General features: G+C 39.5%; 2 protein-coding genes, 1 long non-coding RNA gene and 1 pseudogene across 4 annotated transcripts; 2 read left to right on the forward strand and 2 right to left on the reverse strand.

Moving 5' to 3' along the window:
- Positions 1 to 563: 563 nt before the first annotated feature.
- LOC145040084 (uncharacterized) lies at positions 564 to 3828 on the forward strand (annotated as a pseudogene).
- Positions 3829 to 4577: 749 nt separating this feature from the next.
- Positions 4578 to 6117, forward strand: LOC145042681 (putative CCR4-associated factor 1 homolog 7). 2 transcript variants are annotated; one of them, XM_078991141.1, is made up of 3 exons: positions 4578 to 4666; positions 4784 to 4944; positions 5038 to 6117. In XM_078991141.1, the coding sequence occupies exon 3, from the start codon at positions 5128 to 5130 to the stop codon at positions 5935 to 5937; it is 810 nt and encodes a 269-aa protein (XP_078847267.1). In that variant the 5' UTR covers positions 4578 to 4666; positions 4784 to 4944; positions 5038 to 5127; the 3' UTR covers positions 5938 to 6117. The 2 variants fall into 2 exon arrangements, with proteins under 2 accessions (XP_078847267.1, XP_078847266.1); XM_078991140.1 differs by lacking the exon at positions 4578 to 4666 and having other exon boundaries at positions 4678 to 4944.
- Positions 6118 to 9215: 3098 nt separating this feature from the next.
- LOC145042682 (uncharacterized) lies at positions 9216 to 10004 on the reverse strand. The gene has a single exon (XM_078991142.1). It carries the CDS (start codon positions 9969 to 9971, stop codon positions 9624 to 9626), a length of 348 nt encoding a protein of 115 aa, XP_078847268.1. The 5' UTR covers positions 9972 to 10004; the 3' UTR covers positions 9216 to 9623.
- A 12832-nt stretch (positions 10005 to 22836) lies between these two features.
- LOC145038772 (uncharacterized) lies at positions 22837 to 23638 on the reverse strand. Its single transcript, XR_013679559.1, has 2 exons — positions 23507 to 23638; positions 22837 to 23169 (listed from the first exon to the last, which is right to left on the reverse strand). It is a non-coding gene; the product is annotated as an uncharacterized LOC145038772 (long non-coding RNA).
- Between the last annotated feature and the right edge of the window lie 4274 nt (positions 23639 to 27912).

Genomic DNA, 27912 nt, shown 5'->3' on the forward strand with positions numbered 1-27912 from the left:
GTCATGATTTAGAGTTTTGGGGTTAAAGTGTAGTTTGAGGATTTATTTTGAAGAGGATTGTAGAAGGCAAAGTGTAATTGGTAACTGTCGGACTCATTATGGAAAGAATTTGTGGAAACAGGGATTAAAGAGTAAATGTTGGACTTAATTTGAGAAGAATTTGTCATTGACTGGCCTTTTGGTAACGTTTGGATTCAATATGAAAGAAAAGGAAGAATGAAGGACCAAATATGGTATCATGGGGCAAATTTTTGTGAAGTGGGTATATAACTGTTACAATTGGTAACCCTAACCCAAATAGTGTAAGCTCCAGCTGCCACCTTATGCCACCATCCTTCCAGCCGCCGTCACCACCCCAACTCTCTCTTGTATCTCCGATCGGTCGAAGCCCCAACCACTGGAGTAACCACATCTTGTCCATCTTAACACCGTGAAACCAATATTGCTTGCATTGCAGGAGTCGTTGCTCATGAGAACTCCTCTTCGCCGCCGCCGCTTGAACCACCAACAAAGGAGGCTGCTCCATCATTTCTTCCCTCCAAGTGGCATGAGTCACCGCGGGGATGGTTGTGTTTTGGATGTTGTTTCACATCGTACAAAGCCAAGGAAGACCACCGTTCCGAACGGCTGTCTCATTCCATGTCCTCCTGTTGCCGCCTGCTACATGCCACCGTGAAATGGTGGTTGTCCTCCGGTTGCCGCCGCTTGAATCAAGCCAAGGTGGGGGTAATGTAGCATGTTACTCCATGAACTTGTGGTTATGTGTTGGGACCCAATTATTAATTGGGTGATGTTTTGATATTGACAGTTCGGGAATCCGTCATCCAACAGCTGAAATTGTGTCTAAGGGACTTCAGCATTTTGAGGTGAGTTATCCTCATTATATCAATAGGGTCTAAGGCACCAAGACTGGCCCTTATGGATTGTATATGGTTATGGCATGATATGTTTATTTATTACATCATGGTCGTTAGGATGGTGATATGCTTATGCTTAGTGACTTGGTTAGGTCAGTGTCCTGGTTATAGGATGATGTTATGCTAGTGACCGGTAGGGTTTGTATCCCTATTTTTGGGATGTTATGATTAGTGATATATTAGATCGATTTGGCTGTTATATGATATGAGTTAGCGTATGATATTATGTGCACATGTTTGTTTGATTTGGTGTTGGGTTGAGGCGGTCCTGCTTTGTTTTGTAGGCCAAGATATCCGACGAGCTGTCCAATTAGGCTGTAGGCCCTGCAATGTGGTTCAGTCATGCCGAAGGCTTGGGAGCGGTCCAGATAGGCTGTAGGCCCTGCGAGGCGGTTCAGTCAAGCTGAAGGCTCAATATGCATGTTGTTATGTATATGTTATATGCTATGGTTATATTTGTACGGCGATGGTATCTTGGGGAAACTCACTAAGCTTCGAGCTTACGATTGTTGATTATGTTTCAGGTACTTCTGATGATCGCGGGAAGGCGAAGGCATGATTGTGCACCTCCTTATATTTTCATGAATTGATTATGGGGATACTTTGATGCTTGAACTATTTTGAAAACAAATTGTACTAACTTAATGGTTTTAAATGTTTTAAAAAGTTTTAAATTGACTTGAATTTCTTAGGATGTTACACTGGTATTCCTCTTATGTTCTTTAAACTAACTACATCCAATCTGGATAATAACCATCGGATAAGACACATCCACCGAGAGTGAAAAAGTCAACCTTGAATGATAGTTAAGGTTTAAAGGTTAGTTGATAGTTAGGTTAAATAACATAAGAGAAACATCAACATCAAAGAAACACATATATAATGCATCCCCACCATGACACCTACATCGATAGTTTGAAGTTGAAACAAACAATATGAGGGAGAGCACTCGGTCAACATTTTCATTTTTAGAAATTAGAAACGACTGTATTTCTTTTGTTTATAATAAAAAGGATATGTTATGTTTAAAAATGATTTGTTAATAGAAATATACATTAGTTCAAGGGTAATATTTTGAAAAAATTTCAATATTTTGATTATTGGTTAAAAATAACACAATCTTCAAAAAAAATCATAATATTTTGACCGAGTTAAAAAAAACAGAATACTGACCAAACTTGTGAAAACCAAACAAAAAAATTATTTCAAAGTTTTAGTTGTTTATTGTGTGTGTATATATATATATATATATATATATATATATATATATATATATATATATATATATATATATATATATATATATATATATATATATATATATATAAACGAAATTTAATTTTGAAATTACACCATAAATTAACCTAAAATACAACGACTTTATCGAAAATTTTAAAGTTTTAAGATTATACCGAAAACCAACCTAAAATAAAACTAACCTAATATTTTGACCGAGTTATGATAAAGACGAAATATTGATTAAATCTATAAAAAAATCAATCAAAAAATATATTTCAAAGTTTTAGCTGTTATTCTATCTTTTTTCTTTTATAAACAAAATTTATTATTAAGATTACACCGTAAATTAACCTACAATATAATAATTTTATCGAAAAATTCTTAAAAAACATAGACAAAACTTCAAAAATGGTTCATGTGGTTTTCGAAAATATCAAGTTTAGTCTCTAAGTTCAAAAAACCTCACGGATCGTCCCTGTGGTTTCAAAACTTTTAACAAATGGTCATTTTCGTTAACTCCGTTAGCTTTTGGTCGTTAAGTGAAAGACATTTTGGTCATTTCACTGCTACAGTGACCATTTATGAAGTTTTGTCTTATTTAAAATATTTATTTATTTAATATAAAGGGGGCCCACCCACCCACCCATCTCTCTCTCTCTCTCTCTCTCTCTCTCTCTCTCTCTCTCCCTGTATGTCTTCTTCCAAAAAAGAACACACTCTTTTGATCTCCTCCCTCCTTCTTCACTTCATCATAAACTCCAAAACATCACTCAATTCTTACTCTTCATACATAGAAAGAGAGCATCCTTTTCCGATTTGAAGCAACCCCGCATAAATTCATATTTCAACAAGCTTGATTTCATATGGGTTTTGAATCTCTCAAGCTTGCCACGACACTCTTCTCTCTCAACTACATTCACACCAAGAACCCCCAATCGCTATGTTTCCTTCTTCATCAGTTTTCGTTTACCATGCACCTAATGTCTTAAACCCTAACGTCCCCCTTATTTCTCCGACCACCCACCTTCAGCGGAACCTTATCTGACCTGCAACAATGGCCGAATTAGGCGAACACCTTAGTGTCATCTGTCAGTTCATCTTTCATAGATTCAGATAACGGACCAAACTTTAAAAGTTTACACAGAGAACTTAATTGGCTGATCGAAGATGCTTTAGAAAACCCAAAACCATTACTAACCCTCAAAGACTCCAAACACAACACTATTTTGCAATTAAGAGCTTACTTGGGTGATCTTTACTCTTTATGGGGGATTTGGTTCCGAGTGTCGAAGAAGGTGATCTGATTCCAAGGCTTGAAACCGAGTTGATAATCGATCTGCTGGAAGATGTGATCAAGCAGAGTCAAGAATTGAATGAAGGTTTGTGGGTGGATTTAGGTACCGGTTCTGGTGCAATAGTTATTGGAATCAGGAGGCTTTCATGGATTAGGATTGAGAGAGAAGGTGGGTTTATGTGTATATTTTCAATTTCTTTGATTATACATCTGTATGTATTGAGCTCAGCTCAAATTTGGATTTCAATTAGAAGTAAAAACAAGGATTTCATGGTGATTTTCTTAAGTTGCACACCAACTGTTTGTGGAAATGCCCCAATGACATTAATTTGTTCACACCCCAAGCTGGCTGTTTCTTGTTTCACAGCTTCTCCATAACGAAGATGATGATTAGATGAAGATGAACATGGTAGAGAGAGATGTTTAAGTTTGTATATGAAATTAGATATGAAATTAAAGTTGGATATGAAATTAGAGTTCGAATCCATTTACTTTGATAATTTTGCTTCAAAGTTTTTTAAAAAGGTGTGTTCTTTTTAGGAAGAAGACTCTCTCTCTCTCTCTCATACACACACACACAAGCATGCACACACACATAGAGAGAGATGGGTGGTCCCCCTTTATATTAAATAAATAAATATTTATACTTTTTAAATAAGACAAAACTTCATAAATGGTCCCTGTAGTAGTGAAATGACCGAAATGTCCTTCACTTAACGACCAAAAGCTAACGAAGTTAACAAAAAGGACCATTTGTTAAAAGTTTTGAAACCACAGGGATGATCCGTAAGGTTTTTTAAACTTAAGGACTAAACTTGATATTTTCAGAAACCACAGAGACCATTTTTGAAGTTTTATAAAAAATATATAAACTAACCTAACGACTTTATTAAAAAATTATTTTAAAAATACATCTTACGAAACTAATCATAGTACATAACAATTGACACACATGTCGACGATTTGTTTTGATTTCATAGAAAATGATAGATTTATTCTATTCGTAATAAAAAAAATAAAAAAAAATAAAATAAAAAAAAAAAAAAAAAAGCAAGAAAGGGAGAATTGAAGGGACATTGAATTTGTTATATGTTCCGAAATTAGGCCCTAAATATCTGCAATATAAAATAATTAATTCAAAGATAAAGGCGGTGGGCGTATGTTTATTTTTAGCATGGCCACAAAATTTCTGCAAGTCCATATCAATTTACAACTGGTACTCACTCTCTCCTTCCCTTTTCTCTCTCTCTCTCTCTTCCCCCTTCCCCCCTTTAAAATTTCTCCATTTTCAGTCTCTAATGGTGCTGTCTTTTCTCCTTCTCTCTTTCTGTAGATCGTAGTGAAGGAGGTGAGGACAGAGAAAAGGCTAACGCTCCTCTCACCGCCGTTCAATAACAAACCCTAAGTAATCTCCGTTCATACCTAATTGCCTTGCCGCTTGAGATATTATTTCAATATCAATCCATTACATCTCCGTTTCGCAACCATTTTCCGGTAACTATCTCATCTCCATATCTCTCCTTTTTTTTTTTTTCTTTTTGAATTACGAGCGGATGATGATCTTTGTTGCTGTCTAATACGTTCTAGATCTGGATCGATTTCGAAGGCCTTTTTTCGTAACGTAGGTTCTATTCCTACAATCGATCTTGAGAAATAATTCGATAATCGTGTCGAGAGATGTCGCTTTTAGCAAAAAGCGATTCGATTCAGATTCGAGAGGTGTGGAATGACAATCTGGAAGAAGAATTCGCATTGATTCGTAATATCGTTGACGATTTTCCTTACATAGCAATGGACACCGAGTTTCCTGGAATCGTTCTTCGTCCGGTTGGTAATTTCAAAAACAGCAACGATTATCATTACCAGACATTAAAAGACAACGTCGACATGCTGAAATTGATTCAACTAGGGCTAACGTTCTCCGACGAAGAAGGTAATTTACCAACCTGCGGAACGGATAAACAGTGTATATGGCAATTCAATTTCCGGGAATTCAATGTGAATGAAGATGTTTTTGCAAACGATTCCGTTGAGCTTTTGAGAGAGAGCGGCATAGATTTCAAGAAAAACAACGAAACGGGAATCAATGCACGGAGATTCGGGGAACTGTTGATGTCGTCAGGCATTGTTTTGAATGATAGTGTGTATTGGGTAACCTTCCACTCCGGTTATGATTTTGGTTATTTGTTGAAGGTGTTGACATGCAAGAATCTTCCCGATACACAATCAGGGTTCTTCAATTTGATTAATATGTATTTTCCAACCATATACGACATCAAGCATTTGATGAAGTTCTGTAACAGTCTTCATGGAGGTTTGAACAAGCTTGCTGAACTGTTGGAGGTTGAAAGAATTGGGATTTGTCATCAAGCAGGTTCAGATAGTTTGCTTACTTCTTCTACTTTCAGGAAGCTTAAAGAGAACTTCTTTAGCGGTTCATTGGAGAAATATGCTGGTGTTTTATATGGTTTAGGTGTTGAGAATTGACAGCGCTATGGAATTTGTTTAAAAATTTAAAAAAATAAAAAAATAAAAAAAATAAAAAAAGAAAAGAAAGAAAGAAAATATGGTAGTTGTATGTTAAGTTACAATTTGTGTTGTAATTCATGGCACAATACAGTTTGTATACTTCTTGAGGTTAAGAAAGGTTAATTTTTGATTTCTTGATGTTTGGTTTCTTCTAGGTTTTATTTAGGTTTGATAATTGCTTTTTTTTTTTTTTTTTTTTTTTTTTTTTTTTTTGCAGGTAAAACAGGAAAGAGGATTAGAATTTACCTTTACCTATCTAATAAAATAAAAGACTCTTAATTTTGGCTTCTTCCTATGATTAAACAGGAAAGAGGATTAGAATTTACATTTACCAATATCCTCTTTTTCCTGCTCAAACTCTCTTCTGTGTCTATCTTTTTTTTTGGAAACTACAAATGATTAAACGGAAGCCTGCGCGCATATTTTAACGAGCACTCCGGGTTCGAGCTCCTTTACAGGGAAAACCCAGCCCCACAGGGTTTCCAAGGAAATTTTTTCCCAGATGTGGCACAAGTTTTAGAGGCATCCAAATTGTGTTTTGCAGAGATTGAACTTCCGACCTCTGACCCCACGTGGGTATTAAACCCAGTACCTCTTCCCAGCTAGGGATAAGGACTTTACAACTACAAAGCTAATTATATGAGGAGGAATTTAATCTTCTCCAAAATCTCGGCAACAATTATGCAATCAATTTTAAATGATTCCTAGATCTCATCTACGTCCCAAATATTCAATAAATTTAGGGTTTCGATTTTATTCTACTTCCCTGCTGCAACCATTTTTGAAACTGACATGAAGGAATCCGATTACTTATGGTTCTTCACCCATGACTTTCTTTCTTAATGTTGAGGTTTCAGAATGATATTAACTAGGCATCTATGATGTAAATACATAGGGTTTTGACAACACCGTAACTTTTCGTTGATTGAATTCACATTTCTTCTTTTACATTATGTCAATAATTTGGTTGGAACTTGTGCTTCTTCTAAAGATAAATATATGATTAGTTTGTTCTTGCAAAATGTCGCAGGTCTTTTTAAACATGCAATATTTGGATTGTGGTGAGTGGATCTTGGTGTTGCGAATAAAACTGTTTGACTCACTTGATAGATGCGGCCACGAAGCTTAAAGAGTATGCCCAGTATTTATAGGCTAAAATCAACGAATCAAAGGTAAACGATTTAAACATGTTATTTTTTTGATTCAACGCCTTGAAAGCGTGTGATGATCAACATCAATTTTAACTATTTTCCCAATCTTCTTGATTTGGATCTAGAAAAGTCTTCGGGTGTGTTTGATACGGAGCTTTTGGAAGGGTTTGAGAGCTTCTAGTTTTTAGCTTTTAACAAAACGTTCTAGTTTAAACAAAAAGTTTCGTTTGGTAGTACGAGCGTTTAACTTTTAATTTAAACAAGACGCTCCAAATATAAAAGTTACTTCATGTAGCGTTTAACAAAACGTTAATGAGATTTTGAAATCAATTTCCATAATTATCCTTAAAAATATATTTATTTATTTATTTATTTGTTATCAATTGTCCTTTTATTTAATTTTATATATTTCAAAAGCTTATAGCTACTTTTGCTAAACATTCATATAACAAATAAAAGTTACAGTTTCACGCTAGCAGCTACCCGCTACTAGTTATCCGCTTCCAGCTAACAACTACTTTTGCCAAACACGCCCTTCATCTCCTTTTGTTGGAAACTATACCTGCAACTTACTCTATATTTTTTTAGCAGTAATTGTTATTTGTTGATTCATAGTGTTTGTTAGTTGGGTGATCGTTAATTGTAAATTAGGGTTTGTTGAAAATTATTTGTTTATTGTTAATTCTTAATTGTTAGTAGTCAATATTTTATCATGCTTGTTAAAAAAGCAAATTTAATTTGTTAATTTTTGTTAATAAGATAATTTAAGTTTAATTTGAGGCCTCTTAATTGAGTTTTTGTTCATTTGTGTGTTTGGATTATGCCGACAAATCTTAGACTAAGTGATTCATGGATAATAGAAAATCATTTTTTCTCATTTGTGTGGTTGCTCTCAAAATAAAGCATCTATGGGCAGTTTTGTCAAATGAATGTTTGAAGAGGTTATTAGTAGCTTAGACTTCAAATATATCAACTAAGGGTAATTTTGTCAATGTATATAAATTTATGTTTATAATCTTATGATTTTAATGGTCTCTATGAAGCACATGGATTATAGAAAGACAGGTACCCACCCCACTTGACTTATTTTTCCACTTTTCGTTTTCATACCCTCTTGTGGATCGATATCCAGTGGTTTGTATGATGGAGTTATTATTTGTTTTTTGATAGTAGCTAGTTGGAATTCTAACTAAAATGTCAAGTTGCAATATAATTATTAATTAATGATTACTATTTTTATAATCTATTTTATTTTATTTTGTTTACCGTGTAGCATACAGGTGTATAATAAATTTGTTATGGGATAGAGCTGAACAATAATTTAAAATGCGATTCACAACATCGGAGAAGGACGTGTCATGGCTTTGATAGTGAAATCCGAACATGTGTAATTTTTACCTTTCATTTTTATTAGTAAGTTCATTATTATTATGTTTTTATTAGGTGTTTTTTAAATGTATTTTAGTCTTATATTAATGAAAATTTAGATTTTTATTTAAAGTTGTTTAAAAAAAATAAGTTTCATGGCAACATATTCCCCTCATATGGCAAAAAATATGTAAAGTGCGACAAAGTTGATTGTGACGCTGATAGGAATTTCAGAACGAACAATCAAAGAGAATTGGAAGCAAAGTATGACAAATTTAATATAACTCCCGCCAGTTTTATATAAATTTTAGAAAAATATCCTTAAGTTGATAATTTATTTTCTGTCTATACATACATGATCTCAGGTGATTTGCATTTATATATTAAAAAGCATTAAGTTCGTCGATTGATTTATGCATTCAAGATGTTTGTTTGTTAAAATGTCTGAATAAAAAGAATATTAGAAGCTTGTTAAAATGCCTCAATAAAAAGAATATAGAACCATCGATCATGGTCATTTGTGTTGTAACCAGATAACTTACACTACCTTTTTCCTGAAAAATAGAAAGGCTGTTGAGTACTTATTTGCATGCTGACATATCATCTTAAATTGTTTTTAAAATCAAACATAAAGAAAGACAAAACTTGAACTTCAACTTATTTTTGTAAGCGTAAATTCAGTTGTTATATGATCTAATCAATGATAATATCACAAAATTTCTTTAAGACTCTGTTTTTTAAATCATTAATAAGCCAATATTGAGTCTTAAAACAAACAGACACAGAACCATTTGTAATACAATTTAATCCAAGTCACCAGCATTCATTTGTCCTATGAACACTCTCTCGAGTTAATTGCAAGTTTCAGATCAATGTTAGTGTACTACATCTCCCTACTTTGCAATGGGAAGAATTTAATCAAGTTAGTTCTCTTCAATTGGAAAGAGAGAGCAGAACTTCAATAATCATATATACTGCCTCAATTTTTTCTAAGTAATACAGATATACAGATCTACCAATTAAATCACCAAGAAAAGCGATGCAAATTCAGGGAAGAAAACGAAGTGAGAACCTGAATGATCGATGGGTAAATTGGGAGTAACGATGCCTTATCAGATATCTGAATCAAGCCATTTCGATTCCTCGTGTTTGCCCTAGAGTCACGGATCTATCGTGGCGGAAAGAGAAGATGTTGCAGAGAGAAAGAACGAGAGCTGCAACGATGACGCCAACGATGTCGGCGACGGCGTCTTTGGCGGAGGCGCCGGCTGATTTGAAGAAACCTAGCTCGTCAGCGAGCTCTTTGGCGGCGCCGACGAGGAGTGATAGGATGCAACCTAGTGAGATGCTCCGGCGACGTAGGAGAGCGTATGGGGTCCGTGATGCGAGGGAGGAGGAAATGAAGGTGATGGAGAAACAGAGAAGAAAGTGTTGGAGCTTGTCGTAGGCTAACCAATCGTCCCCAGTTTCCATCTGTGCTACAATTTAGGGCAAACTGCAATTTCTAACCAAAATGTTTGACTTTGACTTCCATTCTTCAAATCTACACGTCAGCATTTTGACACAATGCTAAGACAAAGAGAAACAACAGACAAGCGAGAAAATTGACCTTAATTACAAAAAAACAATCTAAATAGGCTGAGAAGTTTCAAGCTTGCCAACTTAAAGAATTACGATTTGATCTATTTTTAATCCAATTAAAAGTAATTAAGCTAATATCATCGGCCGTAAATACGATCGCCCGCCTCTTATTTATGAAAATCCAAGCGTTCCTTGTCTTCCAAATCAACCAAAGAGTGGTGTAAACTAAGATGACATCAGCTTCCTCACCTTTTTACTCCCGGTAGTTGATTTGAGAAGCTCCATCAAGTCATCACAAGAGTTCGGCAGCCTAACAATAAGAGTAAACCATCTCGACAATCAATTCCAAAGAACCAGAGCAAAACTAAAACAGGAGAAGAAAACATGATCTAAACTCAACTTCTTGACGAAAGGGACAAAGGTAGGAAGACAAATCAATACCACGCCTTGAAGGTTTAAAAATATCGGAATCTTGTTTTGAATTAACCTCCAAACAAAACAACTGACTTTTAGTGGAACCCATTTAACCCACTTAAAAAACTCCATGATGCCGCCCCTGTTGGAATGCTTTGTTAACAGGCTTCTAATGTTGCTAACAGAGAAGACATCACCCTCGGTACCTCCCCAAATCCATCTGTCATCTCCAATAGCAAACCGAAAATCAACCAAATGATCCAATAAATTCAAAAAGATGTTGGGTTTCCTTTCCCCTTGAAACGACCCAAAAATACTACCCAAAAGTTTCGACTTTTATTATATTAAAAACCACGAAACTGAGTATCACATAATAAAAACCATAATAAAATATTGTGAGAATAACTGTATCACAACTGTATCCAAACATATCAAGAAACTGAATCAACTCCCAGGATAAAGCTAAAGTTGTGGTGTGTGCGATGCCATCAACCCGCGCTCTTCCCTTTGCTTGCGGAAGTACCTGAAACCAATCCTGAAACTGTAAGCACGAAACTTAGTGAGCTCCCCCAAACTACCACATACCATATAAACATACAAAGCATATATTGGGGCCTTGCCCCCTCCATCGAACCGAAGTCCGAAGCTGACTGACTGGAACCTTGTCCCCTACATCGGACCGAAGTCCGAAGCTGACTGACTGGGACCTTGTCCCCTACATCGGACCGAAGTCCGAAGCTGACTGGCCGGGACCTTGTCCCCTACATCGAACCGAAGTCCGAAGCTGACTGGCCGGGACCTTGTCCCCTACATCGGACCGAGTCCGAAGCTGACTGACTGGGACCTTGTCCCCTACATCGAACTGAAGTCCGAAGCTGACTGACTGAACACAGCATATCATAACATATCAACTAGCATAAGCACACAAATCCTGTCTGAGCCACGGAGGCGTCAAACATACTAACTACTGCATTGGACCGAAGTCCAGAAACTACGGCTAACTGAACGGGCCGGCATTGTGGTCTTAGACCCGTTCCTACTGGAAGGAAACTCACCTCGTGAACTGGCTGCTGTGTGCACGGCTCTGGAAACTAACTGCTGCTGCTCCGGTATCTCCCCGGCTACAATTCCATAACACACACAATCAGATACTAAACACTGCATTAGGTAAGATGACTCTTATACCCCTGATCAAAGTCAACTCTCTTGGTCAAGTCAACCTACAGTTGACCCGACTCGTCGAGTTGGGCCGCCAACTCGTCGAGTCCCTAATCTCATTTCTCAACCCTACTTGTGACTACTCGTCGAGCATGGCATCGACTCGACGAGTACCCTCTCGATTCAAAAACTCAGACAATTTGCATCCGACTCGTCGAGCCATATGAACAACTCGATGAGTTGTTCTTCGATCTATGAAGATTGCCTTGGACTCGCCGAGTTGTATGAACAACTCGTCGAGTCCCACCATAACTGAGTCTACCCTTCGACTCACTGAGTCCACCCTACCGCTCACTGGCCTCCACTCGGAATCACTCAAAGGGTAAAGATCGGGGAAATGCGACCGGACTCGCCGAGTCCGAAGAACGACTCACCGAGTCACATGCATGCATATCCTAAAAACTCGCTTCTGATCAAAACCACCGCATACACTTTATAGATCTGAGCTTCCTTAGTCCCATTATCACGTAAAGATTCTATCTTTACGTGTCCAAAAGCGTCAATGAAGATTATAAGGCTCAAAAAGCATGATAAAGGCTAGATCTAAGGTTCTTATGCAAGCAACTTCAAAAAGGCAATAGATCCGGGCTCTACAACTCCTAAATGAACAGATCTATGGATATCCCGACCTAATAAGGCATCCACACAACTATAAGGTTTGAAAAAACATCAAACTAGCCTTAGAAATGATCTAATGGAAGTTTTTAAGCATAAAACAGAGGGATTCCGAGAAATACCTCAATAAACTCTGATTTTGACCTTGGATCTTTTCTCTACACCACTTCTCCTTGTTCCTTTCTCCTTCTTCTTCTTCAAGCCTTCAAGAATCCACACAAAAACACTTAAATCAATCAAGGAATGGATTAGGGTTTCTCACAGCTTTCTCTGAGGGTGAAGAGGCGAGTTTAGGGCACATAACATTGCTTAAATAGCGAGCAACCAAGGGATTTAGGGTTTCATCCTAGCAGGCAGACTCGCCGAGTCCCGAATATGGACTCGCCGAGTCGCCGACTAACACGTGCACGAAAACTCGACCCTACTCGACGAGTTAGTCCATAGACTCGTCGAGTCCCTCTATAAAACTTCTAAATAAATGCCACGGGAACAACATACCAGAGATGGGGCGTTACAGTTCTCCCCCACTTGTCTCAGACTTCGTCCTCGAAGTCTGTTATGGCTGAATCTGCAAATAACTCCGGGTAGTGCTCTCTCATTTCCTCTTCAGCCTCCCACGTCCACTCAGACCCCTTCCGGTGCTGCCATTGCACCTTCACTAACTGAATTGCCTTGTTCCTCAAGGTCTTTGTCTTCCGGTCCAGAATCACGACCGGCCTCTCAATATAATTCAGGCTGCTATCAACCTGAATATCCTCTAGGGGAACAACTGCTGACTCATCCACCAAACACTTCCTTAATTGAGACACATGGAAAGTGTTGTGAATCTGACTAAGCTCTACCGGAAGATCCAACCGATAAGCAATCGGACCCTCCCGGGCCAAAACCCTGAAAGGACCAATGAACCTGGGACCCAGATTTCCCCTCTTCCGAAACCTGATGACACCCTTCCAGGGTGAGACCTTCAGAAGGACCATATCGCCCACCCGGAACTCCAAGTCAGAACGCCTCCTGTCGGCGTAGCTCTTCTGCCGACTCTGCGCAGTCTGCAGTCTACTATGGACCTACTGAATCAACTCAGTCGTCTTGATCACCACCTCCGTGCTCCCAACGACTCGCTGACCAACCTCGCCCCAACAAATCGGGGTCCTACACTTCCTCCCATAAAGCATCTTAAAGGGAGGTCGATCAATGCTCGCATGATAACTGTTGTTATACGAAAATTTCGCTAACGGAAGATACGTATCCCAACTGCCACCGAAGTCTAAAACACATGCCCGGAGCATGTCCTCGAGAGTCTGAATCGTCCTTTCACTCTGGCCGTCCGTCTGAGGGTGGAAAGCGGTGCTGAAATGAAGACGAGTACCCATATCGTCGTGAAACCGCTTCCAGAATCTGGATGTAAAGCGGATATCTCGGTCTGACACCACTGAAATCGGCACTCCATGACGTGCCACGATCTCACGCACATAGATATCGGCTAACTTTTCTGCCGATATACTCTCCTGGATCGGGATAAAATGAGCACTCTTCGTCAACCGATCCACTACTACCCATATCGAATCTACTCCTCGTGCGGTCCTGGGAAGCTTGGTGATAAAATCCATGGTGATGTCCTCCCATTTCCACACAGGAATGTCTAACGGCTGCATCTTGCTGTGAGGCCTCTGGTGCTCCGCCTTGACCTTCCTGCAGGTCAGGCATCTCTCAACATACCAAGCAACATCCCGCTTCATGCAGGGCCACCAATAATTGGGTCGAAGATCCCTATACATCTTCGTCGCCCCAGGGTGGATAGAAAATCGAGACTTATGAGCCTCATCCATCAACACCTGACGTACCCCACCCCAGTACGGTACCCACACTCTCCCATGAAGCGTCAGAAATCCCCGACTGTCATAATCAAACGAAGATACTCGGCCCACTATCCTTTCACACTTTTGCCTCTCCTCCTTAAGGCCCTCAACCTGAGCCTCCTTGATCCGCTCCAACAATGGAGAAATCACTGTCATCCTCAAACACAAATCCTTGATAGGGGTTGCCGACACTTTGCGGCTTAGGGCGTCGGCCACTATGTTGGCCTTCCCTGGGTGGTAAAGGATCTCACAATCATAATCCTTCAGCACATCCAACCATCTCCTCTGCCTCATGTTCAGACTCGGCTGGTCCATAAGGTACCTCAAACTCTTGTGATCCGTGTAGATAGTACAATGGACCCCATAAAGATAATGTCTCCAGATCTTGAGGGCAAACACAACCGCCCCCAGCTCTAAATCATGGGTAGGATAGTTAGTCTCGTGAGGCTTCAACTGCCTCGAGGCGTAAGCTATCACATGGCCTTGCTGCATCAACACTGCTCCCATACCTGTGATTGAGGCATCACAGTAGACTACGAAGTCCTCTAGTCCCTCTGGCAAGGTAAGGATCGGAGCCTCGCACAATCTCTGCCTGAGGGTCTCGAACGTTGCCTGCTGCTCAGGCCCCCAATGAAATACCACCGACTTCTTGGTCAGTCGGGTGAGCGGCACCGCTATCTTGGAGAAATCCTGAATGAACCTCCGATAATACCCTGCCAACCCTAGGAAGCTCCGAATCTCAGATGGAGACTTCGGGACCTCCCACTGCATCACGACCTCTATCTTGGTCGGATCCACCAAAATACCCTTCTGGTTGACGAGGTGACCAAGAAACTGCACCTCGCGCAACCAGAACTCACACTTGGAGAACTTTGCGAAAAGTCTCTCCCTCCTCAAAACTTCCAGCACCTCCCTCAGGTGCTCCTCGGTGCTGCTCCTGCGTCTTGGAATACAACAAGATATCGTCTATGAATACTATCACAGACCGATCCAGCATCGGCCTGCACACGCGATTCATGTGATCTATGAATGCGGATGGAGCATTGGTGAGCCCAAATGGCATCACCACAAACTCATAATGACCATACCTGGTCCTGAAGGCAGTCTTCTACACATCCTCACCTCTAACCCGCATCTGATGATACCCGGAGCGTAGATCAATCTTGGAGAACCAAGACGCTCCCTGAAGCTGATCAAACAAATCATCCATCCTCGGAAGTGGGTAACGGTTCTTCACCGTTACCTTATTCAACTCCCGGTAATCTATACACATACGATGCGACCCATCCTTCTTCCTCACAAACAGGATCGGCGCTCCCCAAGGCGAACTGCTCGGCCGAATGAAACCCTTGTCTAGCAGCTCCTGCAGCTGCGTAGACAACTCATGTATCTCAGGGGGAGCTAGACGATACGATGCCTTTGCTATCGGAGCCGCACCAGGAATCAGGTCGATCCTAAACTCAACCTGCCTCTCAGGAGGTATTCCCGGCAAATTCTCGGGAAAAACATCCGGAAAATCTCGCACTATCAGAACATCATCAACTGCCGCCTTGCCCTTCTCCCGGGTATCCAAGACATAAGCTACATAACCTGCGCAACCCTGCTGGAAATAACGTCTCACTCTCGCGGCGGAACAAAAGGTTGGTCCGCGTTGTGGCCTCTCGCCCTGAATCACTAACTCTCCCCCACTGGGAGTGTGAACCCTCACTAACTGCTTCTCACAATCAATCACCGCCCCATTGGGGCTCAGCCAATCCATGCCCACTATAACCTTATTCCCTCGCAGGGGAATAGGAACCATGTCCACTGAAAACTTCTCGTCGAACAACTGAAGAGAACACCCTCGATGCACCCTGGCAACCCTCACGGTCCTTTCATCCGCTATCTCCACCTCTAGAGGACAATCCAGCTCCCCTGGAGCTCCACTAAATCTCTTGCTAAGCGCAAGCGATACAAATGATCGGGTAGCCCCCGAATCGAATAATATCATAGCAGAAATGCCGTTCACAGAGAACGACCCTATATAAAACATATAATCATAAGCAAAAATCAAACAATAATAATACAAAGATGAGGGGAAGATACATACCCGTCACCACATCAGGAGTCGCTCGCGCCTCCTCAGCTGTCATCTGAAACGCCCTACTCTTCGCCACTAGCATCTCGGCTCGGCCCTGCCGGCCATCTGTAATCCTCAAGGTAGCAGGGGCAGGTGCAACCACCTTCCCTACTGCAGCTAAACTCGGACACTGGGACTTTTTATGTCCCCTCTGATTGCACTGAAAGCAAATCAGATCTGATGCTGCAACGGCAGTAGCAGGAGCCGTACAATCCCTGCTCAAATGCCCAGTCTGACCGCACTTGAAGCAGCCGGAACTCCCTGCCTTGCACACCCCATCGTGCATCTTCCCACACCTGCCACAACGATCATGGCTCGGCTGAGACCTGGATCTGTGATCTGAAACCTTGGGCCTTTTGCCCGAACCTCCTGAACCTGAAACCGTCTCCGGTTTCCTCTTCTTCTCCATCTCAAGGTCAATCTCCCTCTCCCGAGCCCTACAATCATGTCATCCAGCGTTTTACAGCTGGACCGGCTCACAAACTGGCGGATATCGCTCCGCAGCATCTCATGATAACGGGCTTTCTTCATCTCCTCATCAGCTGCATACCGAGGAACGAGAAGAGCCCTCTCCCTGAACTTGACGGTGATCTCCGCCACTGTCTCTGTAGTCTGGGTGAGGTCCTGAAACTCCCTGGCTAACTGCTGCACCTCGATAACCGGTGCAAACTCCGCCCTGAACCTGGTGGAGAAATCGGTCCAGGTCATGGCATCTAACACTGCATCATCTCTAATAGTATGTCCGACCTCCTCCCACCAATCCCGTACCCTGTCCTTCAGGAGACAGGATGCCAATCTAACCCTGTCCCCCTCGGGACACCTGCTCGTGCGGAAAGCGTTGGTCACATCCGCCAACCATCTCGTACTCGCTATGGGGTCCCGCGCCCCATGGTAGTCTGGAGCTCCACATGCCCTGAACTCCCTAAACGTAAGTGTGCGCGACCCCATCATGGTCGCCATCTCGGCACGGAAGGTACCCAATCTCTCATCCATCAGCTCTAGAATACCCTCCTTGATCGAACCGAAGATCATAGGAGTCTGCTCCAGTATGATGCGGGTAACCTCAGAAGAAAGAAACTCTCTGGTCTTCTCATCCAACTGCCCGGCCTCCGGGCCTGTTCCTGGTCCTGATCCCTCTTCGGCATCTGAACTGCCGACTGCTGGTCTCGAACGCAAAACTACCATTCTGAAACAAATCATAGCAACATCAGGAAAATTGAAATATCTCAAGGGATCACTGATACCAATACTGGTTTCCTGGTCTTGTCTCAGCCTTCCTTGATTCGAGTACGGATCCTCTGCTTTTAGTAGTACGGGCCCATACTACCTTCCACATCTATCCGTACTTTCCTCAAGAACTGCCTTGACTCCACCAAGTCACTTCTACTACTACCGATCTCTGCTACTCTTATCCTAGGCTTGCCCTAGGGAAACCTCTGACTCTATTCAAAACAGTCCTCAGCTGCTGAAGGCCTCCTCGTATCAATAATTAGTCATCACCTGAATACCATCACATGCGATGAGGCTCAGATAATCCTTCGAGTAAGGAACTCGTCCCTACCACGGTTAGACTCAAACAAGAGCTTCGTAATAAAGCCAAATCCAACACTCTGAGATTATTCAACCCTTGTCACATGCGATGTGCCGTATTCACCTAATGACTAACTCCCGTCACTCAGAGTCCCACAAAGCACGAAGCAAGCAACATTCGGATACAAGAATTTACTCAAGCAAATCTATTCTCATAACGAGATACTGTTCTAGCATACAATGCTAAGCTCATACTATCAGGCATAATCTAACAGGCTATCCTACTACTGTCTACTTCAATACCAGCATGCAGATCTCGTGAAGCTGAACACATATAGCAGGCACATAAGGCATCCTCCTAGATCCTTAGTCCTATTCTAGCATGCTGTTCTACTGAAACTAAAACTGATAAACATAAAGTAACATGTATGGGTAGTTTGGGAGTACTTACTTGAGCTCGGCTGATCGCATGCACCACACCTTTATCTTGTTTTAAAAAATTTCTTTTCTCTCTAAGTGCTTTTCAAAATTCATCTGAAAACATTTTTTCCTTTTTGAAAATCTTTTTGTCTTTCCCTTAGTTTGAGTTTAGATACACCCGGAGGCATATCCGAATCCCTCAAACCAAGGCTTTGATACCAACTTGAAACGACCCAAAAATTTCAACTTTTATTATATCAAAAACCACGAAACTGAGTATCACATAATAAAAACCATAATAAAATACTGTGAGAATAACTGTATCCAAACATATCAAGAAACTGAATCAACTCCCAGGATAAAGCTAAAGTTGTGGTGTGTGCGATGCCATCAACCCGCGCTCTTCCCTTTGCTTGCGGAAGTACCTGAAACCAATCCTGAAACTGTAAGCACGAAACTTAGTGAGCTCCCCCAAACTACCACATACCATATAAACATACAAAGCATATATTGGGGCCTTGCCCCCTCCATCGAACCGAAGTCCGAAGCTGACTGACTGGAACCTTGTCCCCTACATCGGACCGAAGTCCGAAGCTGACTGACTGGGACCTTGTCCCCTACATCGGACCGAAGTCCGAAGCTGACTGGCCGGGACCTTGTCCCCTACATCGAACCGAAGTCCGAAGTTGACTGACCGGGACCTTGTCCCCTACATCGGACCGAGTCCGAAGCTGACTAACTGGGACCTTGTCCCCTACATCGAACTGAAGTCCGAAGCTGACTGACTGAACACAGCATATCATAACATATCAACTAGCATAAGCACACAAATCCTGTCTGAGCCACGGAGGCGTCAAACATACTAACTACTGCATTGGACCGAAGTCCAGAAACTACGGCTAACTGAACGGGCCGGCATTGTGGCCTTAGACCCGTTCCTACTGGAAGGAAACTCACCTCGTGAACTGGCTGCTGTGTGCACGGCTCTGGAAACTAACTGCTGCTGCTCTGGTATCTCCCCGGCTACAATTCCATAACACACACAATCAGATACTAAACACTGCATTGGGTAAGATGACTCTTATACCCCTGATCAAAGTCAACTCTCCTGGTCAAGTCAACCTACAGTTGACCCGACTCGCCGAGTTGGGCCGCCAACTCGTCGAGTCCCTAATCTCACTTCTCAACCCTACTTGTGACTACTCGTCGAGCATGGCATCGACTCGACGAGTACCCTCTCGATTCAAAAACTCAGACAATCTGCATCCGACTCGTCGAGCCATATGAACAACTCGATGAGTTGTTCTTCGATCTATGAAGATTGCCTTGGACTCGACGAGTTGTATGAACAACTCGTCGAGTCCCACCATAACTGAGTCTACCCTTCGACTCATTGAGTCCACCCTACCGCTCACTGGCCTCCACTCGGAATCACTCAAAGGGTAAAGATCGGGGACATGCGACCGGACTCGCCGAGTCCGAAGAACGACTCGCCGAGTCACATGCATGCATATCCTAAAAACTCGCTTCTGATTAAAACCACCGCATACACTTTATAGATCTGAGCTTCCTTAGTCCCATTATCACATAAAGATTCTATCTTTACGTGTCCAAAAGCGTCAATGAAGATTATAAGGCTCAAAAAGCATGATAAAGGCTAGATCTAAGGTTCTTATGCAAAGCAACTTCAAAAAGGCAATAGATCCGGGCTCTACAACTCCTAAATGAACAGATCTATGGATATCCCGACCTAATAAGGCATCCACACAACTATAAGGTTTGAAAAAACATCAAACTAGCCTTAGAAATGATCTAATGGAAGTTTTTAAGCATAAAACAGAGGGATTCCGAGAAATACCTCAATGAACTCTGATTTTGACCTTGGATCTTTGCCCTACACCACTTCTCCTTGTTCCTTTCTTCTTCTTCTTCTTCAAGCCTTCAAGAATCCACACAAAAACACTTAAATCAATCAAGGAATGGATTAGGGTTTCTCACAGCTCTCTCTGAGGGTGAAGGAGGCGAGTTTAGGGCACATAACATTGCTTAAATAGCGAGCAACCCAGGGATTTAGGGTTTCATCCTGGCAAGCAGACTCGCCGAGTCCCGAATATGGACTCGCCGAGCCGCCTACTAACACGTGCATGAAAACTCGACCCTACTCAACGAGTCAGTCCATAGACTCGTCGAGTCCCTCTATAAAACTTCTAAATAAATGCCACGGGAACAACATACCAGAGATGGGGCGTTACACCCCTTCTGATATACGTTGACCAATCCCATGAGTAATTCAAGATTTGGCCATTAACAATGATTACTCTCTCATCCACACAACAATCTTTCTTATTCTCAATAGCATAAATATTAGGAAATACATCTTTGAAGGCAATATTACCACACCAACGATACTTCCAAAAGAAAGTAATATTTCATTTTCCAACCAACCATTTAAAAAGATTAACAAACCGAATCCCCATATTTTCAAATTCACCATCAATTTGTGATATATTGAGCCAAACACCTTTGATAGACTTCTTAGCAATTGGTCTACCATCATTAAGCTTTAAATTATGAATTGACTTAATACAAGAGAACCAAAAGGAATTATACCCGTTTTTCAATCTCAACTACCATTTTGTTAAGAACGCCAAATTAGCCGAGTCAAGACACCCTACACCAAGGCCTCCCATGTCTTTTGATATATTAGATAAACACCTGATTAATAGCTGGAAAGTTAACTGACAGTTTAAAAATAGCTGATAAAAAATAATTTTGGTAAAGCCAACTGATGTTTGATAAAAAAATAATGTTCGATAAAGCTAATTGTATTTGCATGGAGTGGTGTCTCTCCGTTTGACATTATGTAGTGTCTGTTTTGTTTGTTTTCTATCATGTCTTGTTCTTTTAGATTGTGGTTTATTAATATCTCGTCGTTTCCAAAAAAAGAAATATATAAAATAACATTTGAAAGAATATGTTTTCTATAATTAATTTAGAGGTATACTTAAAATTTCTTTAAATGGCTAATGAAAAGCTAATCTACATATTTTTAAAAAAAAAACTAACTTATAAATTATTTTTTAATTAGCAAAACATGATAATTTAAAAAAACTCAAAAAATAAATTAATTTATCGGTTAGCTGTGGAGCGTTAAACACAAATTAAAAGTCGTGAAAAGCTTATGTTTTTATATTTAGTTTTAGGGTTGACGGTATGATTAACTACTTATCGTAACACACACACACACTCTCTCTCTCTCTCATTCATGTAGTCGCCGGCCTAAACCACATCATGACTACATAAGGATAGAATGGTGTTCACACATAGAGTTGGTTGCCAAATCCTCTTACACGACTCATGTACTTATCATACCCGATGACCTTATAAATAAAAGGGAAAAACTTATATCAACTTGCCAACTTGTTTGTAATAAGTCAATCACTAACATATATTTTGTTTGATAAGTTATTTATCATTTAATTTTATTCAATAGAATTTATTATATCAAAATTGTATTTTAATCGGGTAATGTTATCATATCGGATCTTACAGTGAGTGCAACATGAGTATGTGTCATGTCAAACACATCTAAATGAAAAAATTACGTCATATAAAATGTCAAAATGCCAAGACGTCATGTAACATCAAATACCAATTTATCCACTTGGAATGTACTCGGGTGGTGTAATAAGAACAAATAAATCGATAACCAATTGAAACAAATTAAAAGATAAAGGGACTAAGGAAATAACTATGTATGACGTTTTTCGGTTTTCTTGATAAGAAGACAAGTTTATATAAATGGTTCATATAGTTTACAAAAGTTGATAGTTTAGATATTTAGTCTCAAACTTTTTTTTCTTTTATATCTCTAGTCTAGTTCCTGATCTGGTAGATCGCTTACAAAATTCTAACCTAGAAAATCTATAACGCATATATATCGAATCATACATTCTTGATGAACTAGAAACCGATTTCCTCATTTGCTTTGGATTATTTGAATGTCCAAATCAGCACCTCTCTAATATGATTGCACCCAAAACTATGATCTAGCAAAAGACAACTCCTTTTTCATCGTAGTGATTCATATGATTTTTTGAGATGAAACAAGAAGCCTCCGGCCATTGATATGATGAAATGTATAAAGTATCTTGATTCAACGATTTGGAAGAATATGTTGATTCACTGTTTCCCAAATATTAGAGAAAATAAAATAATTACTACTTTTTGGGAGCTTCTTCCATACTTCAACGCAACATATTTACACCTTCTCAGTCAATATGTCATTTGTCCTGTTCATTATTTTTTCTAGGACTTGAGATCTTTTTCTAGGTTTTGAACATTTATTTATGGCTGCTTGTAATGAACAGCAGCACAAATACTAAACAAATGCGGTTATAATAATTTGAGTTTGTATGCTTGTCATTGTCATGTTAATCCAGTCTGTTGTGTTGTCACATATGATATGACATACCCTTGTATGCGTATGATGAAAATGAGCTTTGATTGGGGAAATTTGGATGCTTTTATTGGTTTTTTTACACGATAGTTCATTTTCATAAGATCGGCCTCCCGGATAAAATCATTAAAAAAAAAACCTCTGTTGATTCGATTAAAATTGGGAAGAATTTGAGCAAAGAAAGGATTAGTGAGGTGAAATTAATCAATTACGAGTATTTCAAATGGGAAAAAATGTTTACTTTATCACGGAATTCTCTGATAAACTGTTCGGACTTCTTGATAATGAAATTATGGCTTTTAGATTTCTTCACCCTTTGCTCAGTTGTTCTTTCCTTCTATTTGCCCAATCCTCATTGCTTTTCCTTTTCTTCAATACAATCTCTAATACGTAATTCAGAGGCTTTGGTTCCTCATCACCCATGGTGATTGATAGTTGATAGTTGATAGTTGAAACTACCTAAAAAAAAGCATAAATCCATATAGGAGATTTCAAATATGTCCTCTAATACACAATGAAAAAGAACGAGACTCACAGTTGTTATTTCTAAATCCCGACATAAAACTGCGTAAAGATCTTTCTAAATGAAAAGAGTGATAATTTCTACTTCCCAATCGTAACAATATAGAGTTAGTAACTAAACATAATATGCATGAACAACTTCATTAATCAAGCAAACAAAAACCAGTGTATTTATCGTCTCTCTTGCTTTTGTAATTTGGGATTAGGGTCACCAAAATTTCAACATAATTGACGGAAATAGAAGAGGTTAGGTTGAATAGGTCGAAAAACTTACTATAAGGAATCAAGAAGTTGAAAATGAAGCAGAATGAGAAAGCACGAATCGAGAGAAGTGCAAGTTGGTGAGATTGAAGATGAAAGAGGGAAAGGGAAAATGTTTTTTTGCAAATTGTAAAGCTAAAATAATATAAAATGGAGCAAAATAGCATAAATTTAAAGCCCGGCCAATTTAATACAACTTGACCCATAAGAAAATTTAGTAATTAAAAAACTTAAAAAAGAGATATTTATAAAACTACCATTTTAAATTTAAAATATAAGAAAATAATCTAGTTTTTTTTTTTTAATATACAACTTTTTCGAAATGATCCTCTATGTCAAATTAAAATTACCTTTTTAGGATAAAAGTATATTCCAAATATTCTAGATTTTAAACAAAATAATTTTAAATTTCATTAACAAGTTTGAAATCTAATAAATAATTCTGAAAATTAGAAAAATATTTTGATTTTTACTCGAATCTAATAAAAAGTTTAAAAATACAGCAAATTGAAAGTATATAATATACACAGGCTTAAAGTGTGACATTTTGTTAAAAAAAAAAAGACAAAATTGCAAGAATGGTCCCTGTGGTTAGGTGGAAATTGCCACTTTGGGCCAAAAAGGTTTGGGCTAGCATTGATGGTCCATAGGTCTGCATTTTATTGCGACTTTGGTCCAAAACCTTAACTGCCGTCACTTTTCCCCGTTACCATCCATTTGACTTGTCAAATGGAGGGTATTTTCATCATTCCATATTTTACTCCCTATATTTAATTAATAAATTCCTTTTACGTATCTATCTCTTACCGCCATACGGATAAAAGCGTCGATTATACTCACATTTATAGTCTTAATTACATAGATAGTCGTTTCCACTTCGATTTTCATTAACTGAGGATCAAGAACCCTAAACCCATTTCCAGCTTGTGCGCTTCGATCAAGTGAGTTGATCAGTTAATGCAAGTTCCAATGTGGAATGTGAGGTTGTATGAGAAAGCATTCAACGCAAGGTTGGTTTATGGTACGTAATTTTTATTTTGCTCACTAAGTTGCCTTTTTATGTGAAATCCTCTCATCTGAAACTTCTTTTTTGTTCTTGTTTTGAAGATGGATACCCTACTCTGTTTACCATCAAGCTACATCATGGGGGAGAGTTCACAAAGTTTCCAGATGTGAACTACATTGATGGAACTGTGACATATGTTGACATGGTCGATATAGAAGAGTTTTCTGTTCATGAAATGGATGCCATCATGAAAGGGTTAGGATACTCGGTTCCCCCAGTTATCTATTATCATTTTCGGTTGCCCAAAGGAGACATGCATTTTGGACCACGTGCCCTAGGAAACGATGATGATGTTCGTAATCTTGCCCAATATGTGAAGGAGCATAAAGTCATAAGGGTGTACACTGAACACGGTTTTACAAAATTGCTTACTTACTTTATGGCTCCTAAACCTGTTAAAAAGGTCACTATTGAGCAATTAGATGAAATTGAGGAACATGAAACCACCACAACTGATAACCAAGCTAGTGATAGGAAAAGGAGTTGGACCAAGGACAAATCTTTGTCATTATCCCCTGTTTTACATAATGAAGGTGCTTTGTCAATATCCCCTGTTTTACATAATAAAGGTGCTTTCTCATTATCCCCTGAGTATAATAGGAAAAGGAGTTGGACCAAGGACAAATCTTTGTCATCATGCAATAAGAAATTGGCCATGGGTGATGTTAGTGAAGCTAATGTAGATGGGGATAAGGATCATGCACCTAATGATTTTGATGAGGCAGCTAATGAATTTGATCTTGGATTGAACCAACAGATTTTAGAATCTAATTCTGAATTTGATAATGGATTCAATGAAGAGAAGGAAGGGGATGAAGGGGAAGAGGTAGTTAATGAAGTTAGTGCTAATGTAGATATGAGGAATTATGAGAAGGATGCTAGAGTTGAAGATGATGTAGATATGGGGGGTTATCAGATGGATGCTGGAGTTGAAGATGAAGTAGATATGGGGGGTTATCAAATGGATACTGGAGTTGAAGATGAAGTTACTCATAATGTAGCTGAGGATGAAAGAAGTGATAGGGAGGATGATAATGGTGAAAGAAGTGATGGGGAGGATGATAGTGATGAAAGAAGTGATGGGGAGGAGGATAGTGATGACAGTGACTTTTGGGTAGATGAGGATAACATAATTCCTGAAGTAGAGGTAGATATGAAGGATTTTTACATGAGTGTTGATCTGGAAGCTGAATTTATGGAAAAGAGAGTAACAAATCCCATGCATAATGATAGTGGTGAAGACCCTAAAGACCCTGAAGATTTGGATGTAATTGATAATGACCGATGGGATTCAATGGATGAGGGTTCTGATATGGAAAGGAAAAGGAGAGTTTTATTAAAAGAATTAGGGAAGGAGACAAGGTGCTCTCAAGGGGAGATACATAAAGTTACTTTTAGGATAGGACAAAAATATAAAAGTAAAAAGGAGTTAAAGGAAAAAATACAATTGCATGCATTGGAAACCAGGAGGAATATATTCTTCAAGAAAAACGACAAAACAAGGTTAAGAGCTTTATGCAAAGGGACTGTAGCCTTTAATGAGGGTGATGTTGGTGAACCTACCCCTTGTCCTTGGGTGATACAAGGTTCTAGATCAAATAAAGATGGTAGTTGGATGATTAAAACATATAACCACGAACACAGATGCTTGCATACAAGAAAAGTGAGATCTGCAACTGCAAAGTTCATTGGGAAGCAAATAATGGATCAGGTTGAATTAAACCCAATAATCCATGTGAAAGCTTTAAAAGAGCAACTGCAAAAGGAATATTAAGTGGGTTTCTCTATACATCAGATTTTCAGGGCTAAATCTAATGCAAAAAAACAAGTGCAAGGGGATTACAGAAAACAGTATGAGGTTCTCAGAGATTATATCTTAGAGCTACAGTCTACCAATCCAGATACAACTGTGAAGTTAGAATTTGAGTCTGAACCCAACTCCAATGCCACCTCAAGAAGATTTAAAAGAATTTATGTGTGTATGGGTGGAATGAAGAAAGGGTTTAGAGCTTGCCTGAGGGATTTTCTTGGTTTTGATGGGGCATTTATGAAGGGCCCTTTCCTAGGACAGATATTGACTGCAGTTGGGGTAGACTCAAACAATGGAATATACCCCCTGGCTTATGCCATTGTTGAGTCTGAGAATACTCAAAGCTGGAAATGGTTTCTTGAGATTTTAGGAGATGACCTAGACCTATATGCAAACTCAAACTTCACATTTATAAGTGATAGACAAAAGGTAAGTAATTGGTATCTTAAATTTACTATATTTGCATGAAATATACTAACTATGTTTTATTTCCTTACAGGGTTTACAAGCAGCCATTGCTCAGTTGTTTCCATGTGCTGAGCACAGATATTGTCTCAGGCATATACATGATAATATGAAGAGAACATGGAGATCCAATGAACACAAAGAACACTTGTGGAATTGTGCCACAGCAACAACAGTCCAAGAGTTCAACCACTTAATGAATGAATTCAACTTATTTGACAAGGATGCATATAATTGGTTGAAGCAGATCCCCCCACAACACTGGGCAAGAAGCCACTTCACAGGTAATTTCCAAATTTGCCCCTGAGGTGTATTACTTTGTTAGTACACTGTCTTACTTACTATTTACTTTGTTTTTGACAACATTTCAGGGAGAGCAATATCAGATATGCTTTTAAATAATCTTTGTGAAGTTTTCAACAGCAAATTGGTTGAAGGAAGGGATAAGCCACTAATAACTTGCTTGGAGTACATCAGGGAATACATGATGAAAAGAATCTGTAATGTCATCAAGGTGCAAAATAAGTGTGTAGGGCCTCTAACTCCTTCTGCAACAAAGATTATGGACAAAAATGTCTATTTGGCATCTCAGTACACAACTAGGTGGAATGGTTCAGACAAATACCAAGTGAAAGGGCCATGGCAGGATCAACAAGTTGTTGACATGGCAGGAAGGGTATGCAGCTGTAGGAAGTGGGAATTAACTGGCCTCCCTTGTAAACATGTCATAGCTGTCCTAAATGATAAAGCAGATAATGGTGAAAAGATTGGAGAGTTACACACTTATGTCCACAGGGTGCATTGGCTAGAAACTTGGAAAGCAGCTTATGTTTATAAGGTAGAGCCTATTAAAGGGAGAGCAATGTGGCCTATAAGTGATTGCCCAATTAAAATCACCCCTCCTCTGCACCATAATCAGCCCGGGAGACCCAAGAACAAGAGAAGGCAATCTGCAGGGGAGAGAAGCCAGAAGAAGGGAGAGAATGGTAATGGTGCTAGTGGGAGTCAAACTCATGCTGCAAGTGGGAGTGGGAAGCTAACAAGGAAGTTTATTAGTGTGACTTGCAGCAAGTGTAAA

The sequence above is a fragment of the Lactuca saligna genome, chromosome 4 (genome assembly GCF_052625555.1).
Source record: "Lactuca saligna cultivar CGN05327 chromosome 4, ASM5262555v1, whole genome shotgun sequence".
Taxonomy (NCBI): Eukaryota; Viridiplantae; Streptophyta; class Magnoliopsida; order Asterales; family Asteraceae; genus Lactuca; species Lactuca saligna.

Bases quoted from the DNA above. Each gene is read 5' to 3' on its own strand.
- LOC145042681 (XM_078991141.1), top strand. From the start codon at position 5,128: ATGTCGCTTTTAGCAAAAAGCGATTCGATTCAGATTCGAGAGGTGTGG.
- LOC145042682 (XM_078991142.1), bottom strand. From the start codon at position 9,971: ATGGAAACTGGGGACGATTGGTTAGCCTACGACAAGCTCCAACACTTT.